The 20,540-nt window shown below is 37.0% G+C and overlaps 1 protein-coding gene across 7 annotated transcripts in view; it reads left to right on the plus strand.

The window, feature by feature from the left end:
- The window catches only part of GIGYF2 (GRB10 interacting GYF protein 2), a 125,844-nt gene that overhangs the window by 23,648 nt on the left and 81,656 nt on the right, over positions 1-20,540 (plus strand). For all 7 annotated transcript variants that reach the window (XM_082466256.1, XM_082466258.1, XM_082466257.1 and 4 more), the window contains 4 exons: positions 125-208; positions 10,014-10,143; positions 11,161-11,256; positions 17,377-17,488. In XM_082466256.1, the coding sequence (XP_082322382.1) occupies positions 168-208; positions 10,014-10,143; positions 11,161-11,256; positions 17,377-17,488 (379 nt within the window). In that variant the 5' untranslated portion in view covers positions 125-167. The remainder of the gene's footprint in view (positions 1-124; positions 209-10,013; positions 10,144-11,160; positions 11,257-17,376; positions 17,489-20,540) is intronic.

Genomic DNA, 20,540 nt, shown 5'->3' on the forward strand with positions numbered 1-20,540 from the left:
GACCTCATTCTGGTGACTGGTTGAGAGGAGCACAAGCAAAACACACTCCCTAACTATACTTTCTGGGCTGGAATTCTGCATTTAATCGTGACCAACTGTATGGAGATATTTTTCTCTTTAACAGGTTTCTCCTCATATAAAAATCTATTGTAAACATACGGAAAAGAATGGCAGCGGAAACGCAGACGCTGAACTTCGGGCCTGAATGGTGAGTTTTCAAAATCTCACCCTGTTCGATATTGGATGACTAGTACAGTAGTAAGGTATTTGTGCAGGTGTTGGGGGGTTTATAAAATGTGCATGTTTTTGAGACTTTGCTTTATGTGCCTGCTTGAAAACAATATAGCTAGTCTAGGAATAAGTTATATTTGGTTAGTGACTGCATTTATACTTTATTAAAAAATCTTTCTGTTTTGGTTGTGGAATGATAATGGATTTAAAACTCCCCAGAGTCCCACCACCCTAGTAAATTATTTAGTTTGTGCTTGAGCCCTTATCTAGGTGCATATATAATTTTATATAATTGTAACATTTTTATGTGTGTATGCTTTCTGCTACAATGTTTGTGAGTGCTATTCATAGACTCATTTGAAAAAATAGTTTTTATTGAATTATTATTTGAGTTTTATTTTATTGATGGGCTAGGCAGGTGATCCAGAATTACACTGGCTATTAACATCCCATTTAGGATCGGGTTAGCACTTGCCATAATAACAATTAATTGACCTTTGAGTCTCTTACAGATGTGTTTGGACCCCGAATATGGAATTCTCATGGAATTTTGAGATCCATCACCTTGTAGTGTGACTTTTCCCCCCTCTTCTTCCTTTCCCCCCAAAGTTGGTGATTGAAGATCCTCTCATCAGTGGCGTGAATAATGATAGTTGCTTTTTCCATTCAAACATTGAACCAGAGGCAGTATATAAAATAGATAAATTGGAGTAGTCTCTTAAATATTATTGATTGTTTAGGTGGTGGTGGTTTGATAAATGATCAGACTTCCTGTAGTAACTCCCTACTTACCTTGTTATGTGCATTTCTTTTTATGTGTATTTCCTAAGTTTTCCTGGCCCTTATAGCTAGCATTTGGAGACTGAGGAGAAATCACTATTTGAAATTCTAAGAACTGATGCAACTTATATACTTTGGGAGTTTATTTTGGAAATGTTGACCTAAATAATTCTGCACCTTTTTTAGTTCTTATTATTACTTCTAGAAAAATTAGAAATTACAAGTAATCCAGAAGAAGATATAATCACCATAATTTCACTGTCCATGGTAACCACTGTAAATAGGTTGGTGTATCTTTCTAGGTAGTTTTGTGTATGCTTATTTGTGTAAATGTACATTTATTTTCACAAAAATGGGATCATACTGTACATTCAGTTTTGTAACCTGCATTTAAAAAAAAACCACATCAGAAGTATCTTTTTTTTCAATAAATATTTCCTATTATCTTAAATGGTTGCATTGTATGGATGTACCATCGTTTATTTAACTAGTCTTCTAGATGTAGTACATACAGGCTGTTCTCAGTTTTTCATTATTATAAAAATATTTTTGATGAACGTTCTTGTAGCTAAAACTTTATTCACATCTTACCAGGTGGCTTTAAATTCGTATAGCCCACTTTGTAAGCCATTTTGTGTGCAGCTTTTCTGCCTTCATCTAGATTTTGTAACTGCTTCTCTTTTGTATTTACACACTCTCTTGTATCTTTCTTTGTAAAAACATGATTAAAATTGTCAGCTAATTTAAGGTAGTTTTTTTTTTTTTTCTTCCAGTATCTCTCTATTAAGAAATAACAAAGAGAGACAGTACCGGGAATTTACCTAAAACAAAAGGAAAAAAACGCACTCCTGGTGATGTTTTAGAGTCATTACACATTTAACTTCATGCTGAATGGGTTGACAAACTATGGCCATGGGACTGTAAAGTTTTGTTGAAACACAGCCACGCTCATTTGTTTCCATAGTATCTGGCTGCTTTCACACTGGTGGCAAGGTTGAATAGTTACAACAGAGGCCATCTGGCTCAAAAAGCTTAAATATTTACTCTCTGGCCATTTACAAAAAAAAGTTTGCTGGCCCCTGTCCTAAACCATGGGTTCCCAAAGGCATTTCAGTGAGTCATTGACCCAGTCTATCAGTAGGGTCTCACACATCCTTTTCATCGGTACTCTGAAGTTTTGTTTGATGGTGTTTTGTTTGATCAGCCCAGTGTTTTACACAAAATTTGAATTGACGTAGCTTTAGCAGAGGAAAGTTACCAGTCCCATGCTTAAGCAGTAGCTTTAGCTAACTGTTACCTCTGTTACCCTGCAGGCATTAGAATTTAGGAGCCTCCCCTTAGTCATCTGAAATGCTGATAAACTGAGGAGCAAAGGTCTAAGTAGGCACACTGCCTTCTTTGCACCATCTATCAAAATTTCTTCTGGCAAAGGGAATATATGAGACCGTGAAGTAACTCTGATAACCCTGATCTAGAAAGCTGCAGTATGAATAGAGACTACCGCTGTGTTTTTTCTGCATGTAACATTACATTCATTGTGAAACTTGATGTAAGGAGCTGTGTCCAGAATAACTTGAGAATCAAAGTTTAGAGTCATTACACTGAATCTGTGTGTAACTGAACCATACAGAAACATTTAGTGATACTATATTCTTTCTACTAAGATCATCATTTTTATAATGATGTAAAACATAATGTTCGGTAAGAGATGTATAAAAGGAAGAGGTTTATTTGACAGTAGTGAGGATGGGAGAGCATTGGAAATTGTGCTAGGGACAGACCATGAATGACCATAAGCATGGGCTTTTTACGGTAGGTCTGGAAGAATCATTAGGTCTTAGCTTATCTTTATATTTAGGATAAAGAAATGTATTACATAATTACCAAAGCAGTTTTTAAAAGAGTGAGATAGATTTAATGGAGGAGTAAATCATTTTTTAGGTATAAAACAAGAGTCACTTTAAATCTTTTCTCAAATATTACCACCTTAGATGTTTTCTGACCACCTGTATAACAACTCCCCTTACTCCCTACCTCCCTTTCCCTGTTTAATTTTTTTCTTCATGGTCTATATCAAAATATAACATGCCAAATATTTTACTGATTTTCTTTATTATTTATATCCCATCCTACAGCCCCCACTAGACTGTGCGCTCCTTCGAGGGCAAGTACTTTGGTCTCGATTTTTGTACTGTTTGTTCATTGCTGTATCTCCAGTGCCTGGCACATAGTAGGTACTCAATAAATATTTGTTAAATGAATGAGTGAATTGTTGGAAAGTAAAGTTGTTTTTAATACTTTGCTATTGTCAATATGTATACACATCCTTGAACAGTTCTTTTTGTGTTGCTGATTATTTCCTTTGGAGTAATATCTTGGAAGTGGAATTATTAAATCAAAAGTTTAATTTTTAAGGCTTTGGATGATGTATGGACAGACTGACCACAAGAAGGATTGTATGAATTTAATTCCCATCCCCTGCCTGTTTACTTCACCCTTGACAGAACACATAGTGTACTACCTTGAAGAAAAAATTTTTTTAGTTCTAAATCTGGTAGATTTAGGATTTTAAACAATTTTTTTGTTGTTAGTCCCAGTAGTAAAATAATTCACGCTCATTCCATAAAACCTTGGAGGAAGCAGTAGTACAAAAGGAGAAAGAAAAGATCTGAGTTACCCTTAATCGTGCCACCCAGAGGACCGTTGTTAATATTTTGGTTTATATCCTCCTGTTCTTTCTTGTTTGCAAATAATTGTATACTTCAAGACATTTTTAAAAAGCAAAACAAATTCATTGTAACTTGCTTTATTTGGGGATTTTTATTTATTTATTATTTTTATTTTGAGCATTCAAAATCTACTTACATAAGTCTGGATAATAAAGGAATTTATTATAGCGGGATGAATAATTGCAGACAGTTACCTGGCTTTATGGGGAAGGAGCCAAGGAACCTCATTTGGGGTTTCTTCTGTCTCATCTCCATGGCCTTCAGGAAGTTTCCCCAGGTCTTTCCTTGCAAAAATGAATGAGGCACTTTTGTTTTTCCCAAAGCACTTTGTTTAGACCTATGTTAAAGTAGTTATGACCTTGTACTGTGTCTCTGTATATGTGTTTACCTTACTCAGAAAAGAACTAATTCCATTAAGAAAGGCACTGTATTTCTCAGTTTTGGTAAGCCCATTGTTTAGCTAGTGTAGGTACTTAGTAAATAAATGTTGAATGATTCAAGTCTTAGGGTGGGGGACATGGGGGCAAGAGAATTCAAACCTGAGATTGCTAGGTTACTATTCATGATCTTTGTGGAATTGTGGAGAAAATGAGATGTTCTAGAGGATGGAATGCATTAATAGTCCCAGTTTTCAAAAAGAGTAAAAGATAACTGCCATCTGAAGGAATGGTAAATTAGATGTTATCCTAGGGTGTATATTAGAAGAGAATATTAAAAGTTGTTTAGAAAACATTTTATCAAGTGCCTCATATGTTTTATGTCTTGGGTTAGGTGCTGAGGCAACAAGGATAAAGGACATGGTACCTACTTTTGAATTATTTAGTGGGGAAGCTGACACTAAATAATTTCACAGTAATGTCAGTGCTGTAAAGGGAGTATAATGCCAGTACAGGATATTCAGCTGCTCATTTGATGCCTGTAGGCATCTCATCCTTCATAGTTTTCCAAAACTGAGCTTATGAATTTTGCCCTTTTAAATTTCTTCTTTTATTTCATCTTAATACCACAGTGTGCCCTTTTCCTCAAGCCAGAAATCTTGGAGTTATCCTGGATATTTTCTTTTACTTCTGTATCCCTACGTCTATTCCACCACAGTGTTGTGTCAATTCTACCTCCAAAATATCTCTTGAATCCATTCATTTCTCTCCATCTTCATTGCCTCCACCCTAGTGTAAGCCACCGTCATCTCTGACATAAACTATAAGGAGTGGCCTTCTGATGTTTCCTGGCTTCCATTCTTTCTTCTGATTGCTCTCCCCACTGCAGCCAAAGTAATCTTAAAATGTAAATTGGATCAAGTTTTCTCCAGAATCCTTCACTAGCTCTCTATTTGTATGACTGTTTATTAGCTTTTTTTCCCGCTTGTCAATTAGTTCCATGAACATTGGGCAGGTACTTGTGTGTAGATTTCTCTCTCCTTTCCCTCCTACCACTCTCTTTCCAACCCCCATCCTCCTCATTGTCTCTGTTCTTTTCCTTTCCTCCTTTCCACTTAACCTCTCTGCTTCCAGGCAGTCCCCACCACACCCCAGGTGAAAAAATATTAGATTGGAAAAAATATTCCAGATAGAAAGGGCATGTGTAAAGACAAGGGGACAGGAAAGTGTAGGTTTAAGAGGGGAATTCCAAGACGTTTGCCTTTACTGTAATGTGAAGTGTGGGAGAGAAGAGCTTGCAGGTAGCCCTTTTATGTTAAGAAGCTTTTATTTGATCATTGTGTGCCAGTGAAGAATTGCTGAGCAGGGAGTGTTTTATTCAGATTTGCATTTGAGATAAATAACTGGTAGTAGTGTGGAGGATGGACTATGCCTAATTAAATTGTTCAGGATGCCGTTGCCACAGTCGAGGTAAGAAATAAAAGTGTCAACAATAATGTGTGAACAATAATAGGTTACTTGATCAGGGGATGGTTTGAGAGATAGAGGATTTAAAACTGGTGGGACGTTGTAATTGGTTATGGGAGATGGATAGAAGGTGAGGAGTAAAGGATGATTTCCAGACTCTTAATCCAGTGTCTGAGTAGATGGTGGTATCCTTACTTGCCTTTGGGAATACAGGTGATGAAGGAGGTTGGGATGAATAAACTGATGAGTAGGGTTTTGGATATGATAAACTTGAAGGGCTGTGAGTGGTTGAATAAGAAAACCCTACTCTCTAGGGAAGAGTTCAGAGCTGGAATTGAGAATTGTGAACTTACACAGAAGTGCTTTTTGATTCGTATGTCTTCACACATCTACATTGAAATTCTAAATTACTTTTTTAAGCTGAAGTTTGGATTTTGGACAACAGTTAACAAGTGAGGATTGTGGAGTATCGGGGGGTTTTAGACAGCCCTGCTGCTGCTACCTATCACTTACTACTAGTACTACTAGGAGTAGCACTGGGCCTCCTGTGTTAAACAGATCTCCATATGGCTGGGAAGATGAAGATGATAAGGACAGAAAAATTTCACTTGGGCCTAGTGTTGAGGTTATTGAACTTTCTAGAGCAGTGGAGTGGTAGGGGAGGAGCCAGGTTGCGCTGGGTTTTGAAGTGATTGGGAAGTGAGAATGTGGAGATGTCTCTGAAATGAAGAGGAAAGATAACCGTTGCTGCATAGGTAGAGGGGGATGCTGCATTAGAGGAGTTTTAAACAAATCACTATTAGATATATTTATATTTAGAGATGAGGGGAAAGCCAATAGGGAAGGGTTGAATTTCTAAAAGAGAGGGTTGTACGGAGCAAGATCCTAGAGGAGTTAAAGATCACTGGTGGATTTTTAGGGAAAGACATTATCCAGATATGTTTCAGCTTTTCCAGATACCTGTAGGTGAAGGAAGACTTGGGCTAGGATTTGTTAATTATTTAGTATAGCACAGCCATTATCCTGATTCCGGCTACCATCTTCTCCTAGTTTGAATTACTCTCAGCCTGCCTTGGTCTGTTCTCTTCACAGTAGCTAGAGGAATCTCTTGAGTATGCATTCTGGTCGTGTTACTTTTTAGGTCTGGTGCCTATAAGAAGTGTTCAGTTCACAGGCATGGAAAGCCCGTGGGGTTTGTGGGTGGATTTGAAACCTTGTGAGGAGCAGATGAAATTAGGGATGTTGGGCAGTGAGAGGGAAAGTCTCTGGTGAGATGAAATAACTGCAAATACTGGGATGATTTTCACTTGGAAGAGCGCTTAGATGTGCCCTCTAGTGGTAGAAACTCCTGGGGAGCATATTGACTCAGTATAAGAAAGATATTTTAAAATAATTCCTAATTATATATATGTATATATATTTAAAAATTAATTTTTGGCAGAATAAACCTTGGCTATTTTAAATAAAAATTTGGAAAGATTTTGCTCTTTTTAGTCATAAAAACCTAGCTTTGGACTCTTTGTTCTGCTGGCGGTGATTGTGGGCAAATTGCTTAACTCCTTGGCTTCATTTTTCTCATCTGTTATATTGGGGTTGTTGTGGAACTTAAATGAGGTAATGTATGTGTAACGTTCCCAGCTTCAGTTCTTAGTGGATATTAATTCCACTTTTTCAGGAAAGAGCTCAAGTGTACATGAATTTGATGCAAACCACTGTACCGGAAGGTCCTTCAGCAGTGGTTGGATCACTCCTTCGTGGGCATGTTGTTTTCTTACTGGTTTGTTTAACCTGTCTTGTAGGAGTTGGACTCAATGACCTCTGAGTCCAAGAATAATTGGAAAGAAAACAAAAGACCAACCCAGTAGCAGTGAACACTGCTAGCACCCAGATTGTGTCTTAATATATATATTACTAAAGAGGATCAGGCTCCCTGGTGAAATGGTTGATTCTAAGTCTGAGGCAAGAAATAAGCTGATTTTGGAACATTTGACCTACTAGACAGAAAAGAAGCTGTTAAGACTACTAGGGTTGGGTCAGAAGGACTTGGGAGCCAACCTGAAGCCTCTCCCACTGGGCAAAGATGAGATAGTTTGAGTATGGCTAAGAATAATTGCAGTGAACTGAAATACATTAATAAAAAATAATTTGTTACTATTGGAGGATGTTAGTGAACCAAGTCATTATTTTGATAATTAAGTGAAAAGGAAGAATGAAGGTTTTTTCCTTCCTTTCTTACATGAACTATATCCTATTAGGTAATACCAAATAGTGTAAGAGGGAAGTCTCTTTGTAGAACTGTTCAAGCTAGCAAATAAGAAATGATAAAGTCACTTTGCAACCTTAGTGAACTTAAGGATCTAAGCTTTGGTCGTCAGGGACTGCTTAGCCTCGCAAAACCAACCAGGCAGTATGTGCCTCCTGATGGAATAACACACCACCACATGGAAGTAGTCTTGCCAGGTCTGATCAGGACAGTGCATCCAGTCACCAATTTACATGAAATGCAGAGAACAGAGAAACATGTTAAACTATATCACAGGGATAAAATCAGCAGAATTGAGACTTAAAAGAAAAATCCTTATCTTTTAGAGAGAACATTCTGACATATTTACAGATGAGATAACTTCTCTTCAAAAGATTTTCTCAAAACTTAAAAATAATTTCCTTCAAAAATCTTGAAAACCAAAGATTTCCTTCAAAATAGTATTAAAGGATGGTTAGATGGTGCTGCAGAAGGAGCCTTATGGATTGGGGACTGGGTGATGGGTACATGGCAGTTTGTTATATTCTTCTTGGTACTTTTATATATGTTCAAAATTGTCCATAATAAAACATTAAAAAATAAGTGGAAAGAGAAGATAGAAACATTGACGTAAAAAACAAAACCCTAGAGTCTCACTTTACTAATGCATACTCCTTTTTTTTTTTTGGTATTGCTTTCTACATGTAAGCACGTTTTATATATTTACTATGTACATACTGGTTTTTTCTGCCATTTTTGAATAATGTGCAAGTATTTACTATGCTTGGCCTTCACACTTTTTAATGTATAATTTGTAGACCATTCCCCCTTCCCCTTTTTTGTCAATAAAGCTTAGCAATTTGGGGGATATATTTTAATGCTTCTGTTGAATTTTCCTTTGTGCTAAACTACTGCATTGCAGTACCGTGGTCTCTTTTACCCTTGTTATCTATTACTTCATAGAACTTTGGGCCACTCCCAGATAATCAGCTACTCCTGATGGTAGTTTTCCCGCTTGCTATTTGACGCAGTGCTGCAGTACGATCATACTCTTGCCATTCTTTTGCTGAGGTTCTCCCCTGCACCCCGCTCCTGTTTAAAATAAAACATCTTATTATAAAATTAAAATGTTACTCTTTTCCCAGTTCCATTCCTTAGAGGCAGCTGCTATTATCAGCTCGAAGTATATTTTTACTTTTTTTCTTCTTAGCAGTATATATGGCTTTTATTTTTTTTCTCCTTGTACTGCATTTTTTTTTCACTGCATTTTTAAATTCTCTACACTGATCACTAATTGCTTTCATTAAAAGTGAATTATGAAATATTGCGGGCATATATAAAAGTATCATCTTTTTTATAAGCTTCTGTATTTTGCTTTTTCTTTTGTGTAGCCTACTTTGTTAAATATTAGCAAATCATTCTTTGAAGTGGCTGTTCTAGTTTATAATCCCACAAACACTACTTGAGAATTTGCATTGTTTTGCATCCTTACCAACAACTGGTATTGTCAGATTTATTAATTTTTATTAATCTAGTGGGTGTAAGGTGATATATGACTTTTGTTTTAATTATATGTTATTTTTATAGTTTGGAAAAAGGTGTCCCCATCTCACCCCCTAAGCTTCTCACAGACATGCCACGATACTTTCATTTTTTTTTTACACTTTTTTTTTTAAATTAATTAATTAATTTATTTTTGGCTGTGTTGGGTCTTCGTTTCTGTGTGAGGGCTTTCTCTAGTTGCGGCAAGCGGGGGCCACTCTTCACCGCGGTGCACGGGCCTCTCACTATCGCGGCCTCTCTTGTTGCGGAGCGCAGGCTCAGTAGTTGTGGCTTACGGGCCTAGTTGCTCCGCGGCATGTGGGATCTTCCCAGACCAGGGCTCGAACCCGTGTCCCCTGCATTAGCAGGCAGATTCTCAACCACTGCGCCACCAGGGAAGCCCTGATACTTTCTAAGTTAAGGAATTTTCAAATGGTTGTCTAGTTATTTCTCAATGAGCTGTTTTCTTAGTGAGCTATTATAGCAGGTTGTATTAGAGCTAAAATCTTGGATACTTTGAGATAATGGGGTTTTTTTCTGTTCGTTTTCATTTTATAAAATTTTTATAGTATATTATATGAAAATAAAAAGTCCTTACTGCCAGAATATTTGACACTTCATTTTATATTTTGTCTACTATTTTAGGCTCCGAGCTCTGTCCAGTGGTGGGAGTATTACATCCCCTCCTCTTTCTCCAGCATTGCCGAAGTATAAGTTAGCAGACTATCGTTATGGCAGAGAAGAAATGTTAGCACTTTTCCTTAAAGACAACAAGGTAAGAAAGTAGGAAAGAGTTCAGAATTATGAATGAGATTTCAGGTTATGTACAGTTATGTGCTGATATATGAAGCAGCCATGGTTTTTCTCTCTACCCTTTTTTTTCCTGCTTTGAAACCTGCAGTAGTTCACAGAGGCTCTTCTTGGAACCTGCAGTAGTTCACAGAGACTCTTCTAAATGTTGCGTACTCTTTATTTTTTTAGAGAAGACCTAACATTTCATTACAGGAGTAGAAAGCTTCGTGAAAACAGGAGAATAGTCAGGACTTAATGCTTTGTCTAACTAATTTCCTCTTAACCTCTATTTCTATCCCAGTATGATGGCTAAGAAAGGAAGAATTTTTCTCTTCTCTCTTTATTGCATCTCTTATTCTTTCCAGTTAGAAGTTAGGAGTGAGAAGGGCAGATGCTTCTCTTGTTCTTTCCATTTGAGTTAAATATAAAATTTTCAGTGGGGACAAAATCTTAAAATGTGACACCACATTTGTGTTACTTATAAATGATCAAAACTCAAACAGTATAAAATACACTTTTTTTTAAAAAACATTTTTATTGGAGTATAATTGCTTTACAATGGTGCGTTAGTTTCTGCTTTATATAAAATACACTTTTATTACCTGACTAGTGAGAAATAACATTTTCTTTTTTTAAGTATACTTTGTTTTTAATTTTATTAATGAATTAAGAATCAAATTTTAGTGATGGTTGCTTAGGACAGGTACAGTTGCTTGTAAAACTCTCCTTACCACCTTGTGCTTTGAGTTAAATGTGCGCTCTGGAATACCAGAGTCAGTGCTGTATATCAAATCTGAGAGTGGTAGTCTGATGGGAGGACAGGGAGAGTGACTGGGGTTTGTAATGTTTGACCCTTTCAGAATATTAATTGTGTCTGAATAAGCTTTAATCCATATTTTTAATAATCAGCAACAGGTGAATCAAAGAATATTTTCTTGTTATATCTTCTTGTAATTGGAGGGATAGCATTAATCTCTTGGTCATGTGTTTGGTCAAACAGATACCTTCAGACCTTCTGGATAAAGAATTTCTGCCAATCCTACAGGAGGAACCCCTGCCGCCATTGGCTCTTGTACCCTTTACAGAAGAAGAACAGGTTTGTATCTACCTTTGAGCTTCAGTCAAACCCTTGTTCCTTCCCACTGAGGCATGAAAATGTGAAGTTCCTACTTAGGCCCTGAGGAGTGTCCGCCATTCCCCCCAGATCTGCTTCCTTCTTACTCTTGGTGTTTGGATGCCTCTCTTAGTTGACTAGATTCTGCTTTAGATCTGAAGCTGTTGAGTATAAGGAGATGTATTTGAGGAGAGAGAAAGAGTTATTTTTGGGGGGAGAGGGCCTTCTTTTCAGAAACATGTAGTTTTTCAGTTCTTCTGCAAAACATGAGTTCTCACCAATTTTTTACCAGTTCTTACCATTAAAGGAAAATGTAGATCTTCAGCTCACAATGTGCTTAAAAATGTGCTCTTCTGTCACCAATTTTTTTTTTTTTAAATAAATTTATTTATTTATTTTTGGCTGCGCTGGGTCTTCGTTGCTGCACATGGGCTTTCTCTAGTTGCGGCGAGCAGGGGCTACTCTTCGTTGTGGTGCGCAGGCTTCTTGTTGCGGTGGCTTCTCTTTGTTGTGGAGCGGGCTCTAGGTACACGGGCTGCAGTAGTTGTGGCCCTGTCACCAATTTTCTAAATGATGTTGTGAGAAAGTTAGAGTTTTGGGCTGGAAAGTAGCAGATTTTGTGTTTGTCCTTTTATAGTGTACTAAGTGAATACAGCACAGTTGTATGGTACAGAATCAGTACACAAAAATCAGTTGTATTTCTGTATACTAGCAATGGACAGTTCACAAGGGAAATTAAGAAAACAATTCCATTTACAGTAGTATTAAAAAGAAAATACTTGGTTGGACTTCCCTGGTGGCCCAGTGGTTAAGAATTCACCTGCTGTGCAGGGCATACGGGTTTGATCTCTGGTCCGGGAAGATCCCACATGCTGCAGGGCACCTAAGCCCTCGAGCCACAACTACTGAGCCCATGCACCACAACTGCTGAAGCCCTCGTGCCCTAGAGCCCAAGCACCACAACTAATGAGCCCACATGCCACAACACTGAAGCCCGCGTGCTCTAGGGCCCGTGATCCACAACAAGAGAAGCCACCACAATGAGAAGCCTCCGCACTGCAACGAAGAGTAGCCCCCGCTGGCCACAACTAGAGAAAGCCCGCATGCAGCAACGAAGATCCAATGCAGCCAAAAATAAAAATCCAAAATACTTAGGAATAAGGAGGTATAAAACTTTTACATAAAAAGTATAAAACACTGTTGAAAGAAATTAAAGGCTAAATAAGTGGAAAGGCATCAGCATTTATTAAGCCATGGAAGACTTAATATTGTTATGATCTACTGTCAGTACAATCCCCATCAAAATCCCAGTGGCTTTTTGGGTAGAAACTGACAAGCTGGTCTTAAAATTCATATGGAATTTCAAGGGACCCTAAGTAGTTAAAACAATTTTGAAAAAGAACAAAGCTGGAGGACCTATACTTCCAGTTTCAGAACTTACTACAAAGCTACAGTAATCAAAACTGTGGCTTAAGGATAGACATATAGATCAGCTGATTAGAATTGAAAGTTTGGAAATAAAAGCAAATCACTCCATACTGCTAAATCGTTTTCAAGAAACTTTGTATGAGGATATTTCTTTTGTTTCGCTGCTGCCATACCTGTAGCATTTTACCATTACTTTTGCCACGTTCAGTATTTTTATTTATTAATTAATTATTTTGAATAAGCAGCAAATCATATGGTTTAAAAATCAAAATTTACAGAACAGTGTATAATAGAAAATCTCTCTCCCATCCTTTCCCCCAGCCACCTGTCTCCTTTTCCGAAAGGCAGCCAGTGTTAGCAGCTTCTTGTGTATTTTTCCAAGTAAATATGTTTTCCCCCTTTTTGTGCAGGTGATGGTGTATACTTAGCTTTGTTCTATACTTCCAACATTATTGAAAAAATTCTCTGCAGATTTGGATAAAATATTCTTCCATTGTTTTACTTTGCATTTCTTTCCCTAGTGCAGAGTTTCTCAGATGTTTGCATTTATATTTCTTTTAATTTTTTGTTCTTGTCTTTGCCAATTTTTCTTTTGGATAGTAATCTTTTTCTTGAGCTAGCCCTAACCCTAACCTGTTAAATTTTCTAAATTTTTAATTGCATTTGATTTCATTTATGATTTTTTTAATGCAGAAGCTAATTTTTATATAGCTCAGTATACCAGTTTCAATCTTTTGTGATTATTTTTCCAACTGTTTATGAATATTTTTAATAATTTCTTTTTATTTTTCCTTAAATGACTGCCTGGATTTCTTAGAGACTACATGGGCCAGAAAAGCTTTGTAATAAGTAGGGAGGAGGACTTGCTACTAGTTACCAAAACGTGATAGACTTTTAATTTAAAAAAAAAAATCCTGTAACATTTCTAAGAAATTGTATTTACTAAGGGCTACACAAATCATTTGAAAAATCAAAAATTATTCAACAAATGCTGCTGGGAACTGTTGGTTAACAATTTGAAAAGGAATAAAGTTAGGTATGCAGTACACCTACACTCCAAAATTTGTTCTAGAATGACTAAAGGAGTAACTCTTCATTTTGTTTTTATAATGGAAAAGTTTATCTTAAGGTGTTAAGGTCTGGATGCTATAATCACAAGGGCTTAATGTAAGGATTGTGAAGTTTTCGTGGTAATCACAGAAGACCATAGGGGTTCATTTTTGGAAGCATTTAAAAAGGCATCATTTAGGAATTCCTGACACTTCGTAGCCCTTCTTTTTGTAAAATATGTTGGAGTAGGACAGTACTTAAAGCTGGCAAAAGGTTCATTAACATTTTGAAGTGTATACTTTGGATGGTCAGGTACCTGTTCAGGAATTGCTTAGATCTTCCTAGGCTAGAGTTTTGTATACTTATTCACCCTATTACTCCGATTGGGGAGGTAAATAATTCTAATAACCTAAAATAGCTTCTTGCTGCATATCTTAGTTCCTGAAGTTACCTGAAGGGAATATTTTATCTTTAAACTGCAAGGTAATTTTCTGCTTGTGCACATTCCCTCACTACCCACGCCCTCCCCCCCCAGTACACTCACATACATATATATACACACATATATATACATGCATGCATGTATAAAATATAACTAGGTAAAAGGTTTTCTTAGAACAAAATTAACGCTTAAATAAGATCTCCCAGTTTTTCTTTGTTTTGACATTTCCCTGTATGTCTATCACAGTTTGAAAAGCATGACTCTACACATTACACTTGTAATTTAGGTAGCTGCTACCAGATTGGTGTGTTTTATTTATTTGAAATCAAAGAAAATCATTTATGCAGCGTTGAATAGATAATACATGTATATACAAAATTCACAAAGTGCATATAGTGAAAAGCAAGTTTGTGAGTAACCCAGACTCTCGCTACCTATTATTCTTCCTCAGGAATAACCACTGTTTCCATTTTCTTGTGTTCCCTTCCTAGGGTATTTAATACATCTGCAACTATCTATGCATCTATTCTTTTAAACACACATACACATAAATGGTAGCATACTATGCATACAGTTCTACACTGTACTGTTTTCACCTGAGCATCTATTTGGGAAATAATAACAGATACTTACTTAGCTTTTAATATGTGTTAGACACTGTTCTAAACACTTGTTGCTTAATGTGTTAAGTGCTTGCAACAACCCACGAAGTAGATTCCTATTCACATTATATAGATGAGGAAAATGAGGCACAGAGAAGTTGAGTAAAGGAGCCAAAATTCACTCTCAGGCAGTCTAACCTCTCCATGCTCCTAACTCCAGCTATTCTTTATATCTTTGTATTGATATATTAGGCTGACTGTATGAAATTGTATCTTTCTGGATCAGAAATGGTTGAATATTAGCCATTTTATATGGTCCACCCTAATAAATAGAGTTGCCTCATTTTTTTTTTTTAAAACACGATTACCCATTTTATTTATTTATTTATTTAATTTTTAATTTTTGGCTGCGCCGCTTGGCATGTGGGATCTTAATTCCCCAACCGGGGATTGAATCCCTGCCCCCTGTAGTGGAAGCTTGGAGTCTTAACCACTGGACCGCCAGGGACGTTCCAGCCTCATTTTTTTAAACAACTGCACAGAATTCCCTGTATAGGTGGCCATGATTTTTAAATTAGCTCCTTTTGGTTGATTCTTAGCTGGTTGCCATTTTTGCTTTTACAAACAGTACTGCAGTTAAAATCTTTCTGCTTATGTTATTTTTCACATGTGTAAGAAGAGGAATTGTTGTGTCAAAGGGTATGGACATTTAAATATACTTTGAGAAATTGCCTTCCAGAGATTATACCAGTTTGCACTTTCAGCTGCGATGTGTGAGGATGTATGAAAGCATATGAGAGTTTCCCTGAACGCTATAGATGGGTGCATTTGAGTTTCATACATGTAATACTTTGGTAATGAGGTGTTCAACAGTGTCAGATCCTGGTATACATAATACAGTTAGCTCTGACCTCTGTTTTTCTAATTTTAGAATATATTAATCTAGATTTTAGGACTTCATAGTCTTGCTTAATTGTGATCCCAGAGGCATTATTCAGTAACTCCACTGGTTACTCTGTGTTAAAAGATAAATTATTGCATTTGTTTCAACAAGCTTTTTTTTTTTTTTAAAGTTTTATTAAAAAATAGTTTGAAATAAGTACTAATCAAGTTTGGTATCTGCCTCTAGTTTTTAGTTATCAATTACATTTTAGGTCTTCAATGTTGAAGTTACTTGATTATATGATTATACACCTATAAAAGTCAAAGGAAAAAACTTCCATTGATAAGTTTCTAAAATTTATCTGAACAAATTGTATTGAACACAGTTCTGAAAAAGACAAGTAATGACAGGTAATGAGGAGAAAATGACCCATACATTAAAACAAGAAATTCAGTAATGAAAGTAGAAGTTTTTAAAACCAATTACATGTTGATTTCTTCAAAAGAGGACTAGACATCACATTTCAATTGATCTTGAATCAGAACAGCAAATCAGGACTCCACAGTTGAGAACAATTTGGACTTAAAATATTAGTTGAATTGCAGGATTCTATTTCCCTGTGATTTAGGTAGCTGCTACCAGATTGATGTGCTCTTAAGCCTCACTTCTTGCCCCTTTGCCAGGAGGGCCCTTGGCTACAGCCACGCTGAAGTTGGATTTGCCACACTGTTACCACACCTGCATTTTTGCACAGATGTCTGTTAGGTTCTAAGTTTATAGAAAGTATTCAGGTAAGGATATATTCCAACATTTTCCGAGTTTAAAACTCTGTTACGAAATTCTCCTTCAAATGCCCAGGATTTTGATATCTTATAGATCATTTTTCAATATTTTTATAATTGCTTCTTGCTTTACCTTTTCCTAAGCTCTGTATATTCCATTTATCCAGAAGTATCAACTAAACATATTTTTGAATCCCAGACCTCCTGTCTTCCTGTGTCCCTCTTCATGTTTGAAGGATGCCCAGCCGCTACTATTGTTGTATTTGACCCTTTTCCAGATTGACTGTGGGTGCAAGTGCAGGCTAATGACCAAGCGATTGGGATTTTGTTTATTTTTTTCAAGCATTCTCTCCCCCTACCCGTTTAGATGGTTGATCTTATGTAGGTTCTTACTTTGCCCTTCCCCATTCACCCCTGATACCTGTCATTCTATTAAATACTAGTTGGAGTTGCTAATTCACAGTGGTGAGCAGTGTGAGGCAAAATGATCATTTTTTTCTTTATCATACTGTTGATTCAGACCTTTTGTGACTCCCTCTCATTTCCACCTTTCAGTAGTTAAAGGACCCTTTCAAACCAGATCTCTTTTACCGAGTATTCTGTATATATTATGAGGCATAAATATCCTGTCTGCTTCCGGATACATACAGCATTTAGAGTTTGTCTGCTTAATATTTCCTCACAGAACCTAACATAGTATAAGGCATTGGTTATTAATGTTTGTTGATCTGAAATGTTAATTTGAAATTTTCAGCTAAAATCAGGTTTTGGAGCATCTTAGTGGGTCATGTAGTGATTGTTTCTCATTTCTAGTAGTCATTAAATGCCATTTTATAGATGCAGTGGGAGATGGCCAGGAACAACATGCAGTTTTATTTGTTTTATTCATTTTTTTCTTTCTCACTTTTTTGGCAGAGAAACTTTTCCATGTCTGTAAACAGTGCTGCTGTCCTGCGACTGACAGGACGAGGAGGAGGAGGAACAGTGGTGGGAGCTCCTAGAGGTCGAAGTTCTTCAAGAGGGCGAGGTGAGCTTTCACGTGAAGAAAGTAATGGTGGAGACGGTGGAGAGAGAGGATAGGGAGATCGCTTTAAGAATATTTTGATATTTGGTTTTTAAAAGACTGCTCTTTGACATTAATTGCCTAATAAATGTCCTGAACATTTGTTTTCTGAACTGTTTTCTCAGCATATCTACTCCACAACCTCTGATTTGGAGTAGAGGAGGGTAATTCTAGCTTTGAGATTTGAGTGTGAATGATTCTAGATGGTCCTAGTTATCTTTGGCAAATATCCATTATCCTCATCCCCCGGGGACCTTACACTTTGAGAGCCAGAGCTCCCTGAAGTGCCTTGGCTGCTGGAGTGGCACCCAAATCCCTGCCAGGCCTCTGTGACACAGGGTCTATGCCATATAAGGCCGTGTGCCAGGAGTGTCCCCAGCCAGAGAGAGGCATTTGTAAAAGCTGTCTCATCAATACTAGACCTATTTTAGGGTGTAGAACAACAACAACAAAATTACACAGTAATCCTTTATTTAACCTGTAGTTTCATATTGTGTAGATTTGTGTCTTTTCTTGGAAGAATAATTCTTATTTTGATATTACTTGTTCTTTGACATCTGCTCCCTATTTGGGGTTCGTTGATCTTCTGCTACTTAAGGGCATTCTTTTTTTGTTTGTTTTTAAATAAATCTATTTATCTTACTTATTTTGGTTTTGGCTGCATTGGGTCTTTGTTGCTGTGCATGGGCTTTCTCTAGTTGTGGCACGTGGGGGCTGGGCTACTCTTCGTTGTGGTGCGCGGGCTTCTCATTGCAGTGGTTTCTCTTGTGGAGCACGGGCTCTAGGCTCGCGGACTTCAGTAGTTGTTGCACTCGGACTCAGTAGTTGTGGCTCTCAGGCTCTAGAGCGCAGGCTCAGTAGTTATGGCGTACAGGCTTAGTAGCTCCGCGGCATGTGAGATCTTCCCGGACCAGGGCTCGAACCCATGTCCCCTACATTGGCAGGCGGATTCTTAACCACTGCGCCACCAGGGAAGTCCCCTTAAGGGCATTCTTAATGTTTGTAATATAAATATTTACTTGAGCTTTTACTTCTAAGTTGGTTAAATCATAGCAGAAGTGTAAACATACCTTGTAATTTTAAGAGGTGCTTTAAGAAGAATTGGGTGTCTGCAAAAACGGAGATTTAAGCATGTGTGTGTTGTGTTTCAGAAGGTCCACAGGCCGTTTAGACTCCCATATGCATGCGATTAGGTTCCGTTGGTCCAGAATTCGTCTGAGATCTGTGCTTCTCGGCGGTGTGATGATGGTGTTTTGAGGATGGCTGTGGTCTGCTCCTTGGGTATTTCCTGTGTTCTTCTGCAGTGGGCTGGCAGCGAGGAGAGATTGCACTTACACATCTTTGCCGCTAGTGCTTTTCAGGGCATGGCATTGAGAGATCTTATGTTAATTAAGAAGTATGGCCCACAAGCAGCTGTTTTTTGTTCCTCAAGTGACCCCCAATGTTGTGTATTGCAAATACCAACCAATCTCTCTAAATAGGCTTAAAAAAATTCCATATCAAGAAACTAATGAAGGGTTGATAAATTTCTTCCTGCCTTCTGGTTTCTTTGAAGTGTGTAGGGTTATCCCGTAGGATAGAACTCTTACATTCAGAATTTAAACGGGGCATGTATAAAAGATACTGTGATAAAAGCAGTGACTTAATTAACATTGATGTGAGTGAATGATGTGAAACTAGTCAAATGAATGAACTGACTTGGTGAAAAATACTTCTAACACCACTGTCCCAACTGTGATTCTTTTTAATGGTTTCATAAGACCTGTAATCTGTGGTTTTGTTTTCTTCACTTATTACTTAATTTTAACTTGTGGGTTAAATAAATAGTGATTAATGTGGCTTTTTTTTGCACGGGCAGCACTAACCTCAGATGATTATCCTGGCCCTTTCCAACTTGAGAAAACTTTGATGTGGAAATCGACTGACTTCCAGACTTCGGAATATCATGAGAACTAGTAAAATTTAAATAAGCAAACAGGAAAACAACATGAATTTGTCATCTTTTTATTTTATCTGGTTAAGATGTTCAACAGTAAAGCATATCTACACAACTGTCAGCCACTGTCTTCATCATTATTAAAGGAAGTGTATTTTAATCCTCCCAAAGAATAGGGTGAAAACTCAGACAATAGGACAGTCATTTAAATTTAACTTTATGAAAGATTTACCACGTTGTATTTACTTGCTCCTCCTCCTATGGAGACTACATTTATAGATGATTATGGACCTTGTACTTTGAAGATTGTTCCTTACATTTTACAAGCTGGAAAGCTCTAGAATCTGATTCTTTTCTTGTGCCCATTTATAAAGCTTTAGGCTCATAAGGAGGACCAGTGCCAGTGCTAGTCGTAACTGGCAGAAAATATTTTGTCTTTGGTTTGCTTATTTTTCTGGCAACTTTGGAAGGCTGTTTTTCGTATTCATCTGTTTCCAGAATAAAACACTTTTTCAAGGTGCTGTGTACTTAATGGTTTTCTTGAGGAAATTGTTCTCTAAAAGGACAGGGGACTTTTTTTCTTTCACCCTAAAAATCTTGTTGTAGGGGATCACCCCAGTGTAATATAACAGTTTGTATTACACTGTTTTAGGATCTTAAATAAAATGTATTTCCTGAGGATAGAGGTACAAAACTGAACATTGACTTTAAGATGACTTGAAGTTAAGTTGGTACAACTGGAAGGTAACTGGAAGGTAAGATTATTGTAGTTCAACCCTAGTCCTCACTTCCATTTTACAGATGAAGAAATTGATACTTGAACTAGTTGAGAGGGTATTTATGTACATAAAATGCTATGCATTATTTTTGTATTCCATAATGTCATATAGAAGTACAATTGTATTGAGTCAGTTCTTGATGAATTATAACTAAGAAGTAGAAATACTGCATGGATATTTGAAACAATTATTTAACTCAGTTGTATTTAGCTTTGGAATGCATTCATGCTTTTATTCAAGATTCATCATCATTTTTCTTTGGGTGGTTTTATACCGTGGGAGAAGTTGAGCTAGGGATAAT

The sequence above is a fragment of the Balaenoptera physalus genome, assembly GCF_965194825.1.
Source record: "Balaenoptera physalus genome assembly, chromosome: 6".
In the NCBI taxonomy this organism is placed as follows: Eukaryota; Metazoa; Chordata; class Mammalia; order Artiodactyla; family Balaenopteridae; genus Balaenoptera; species Balaenoptera physalus.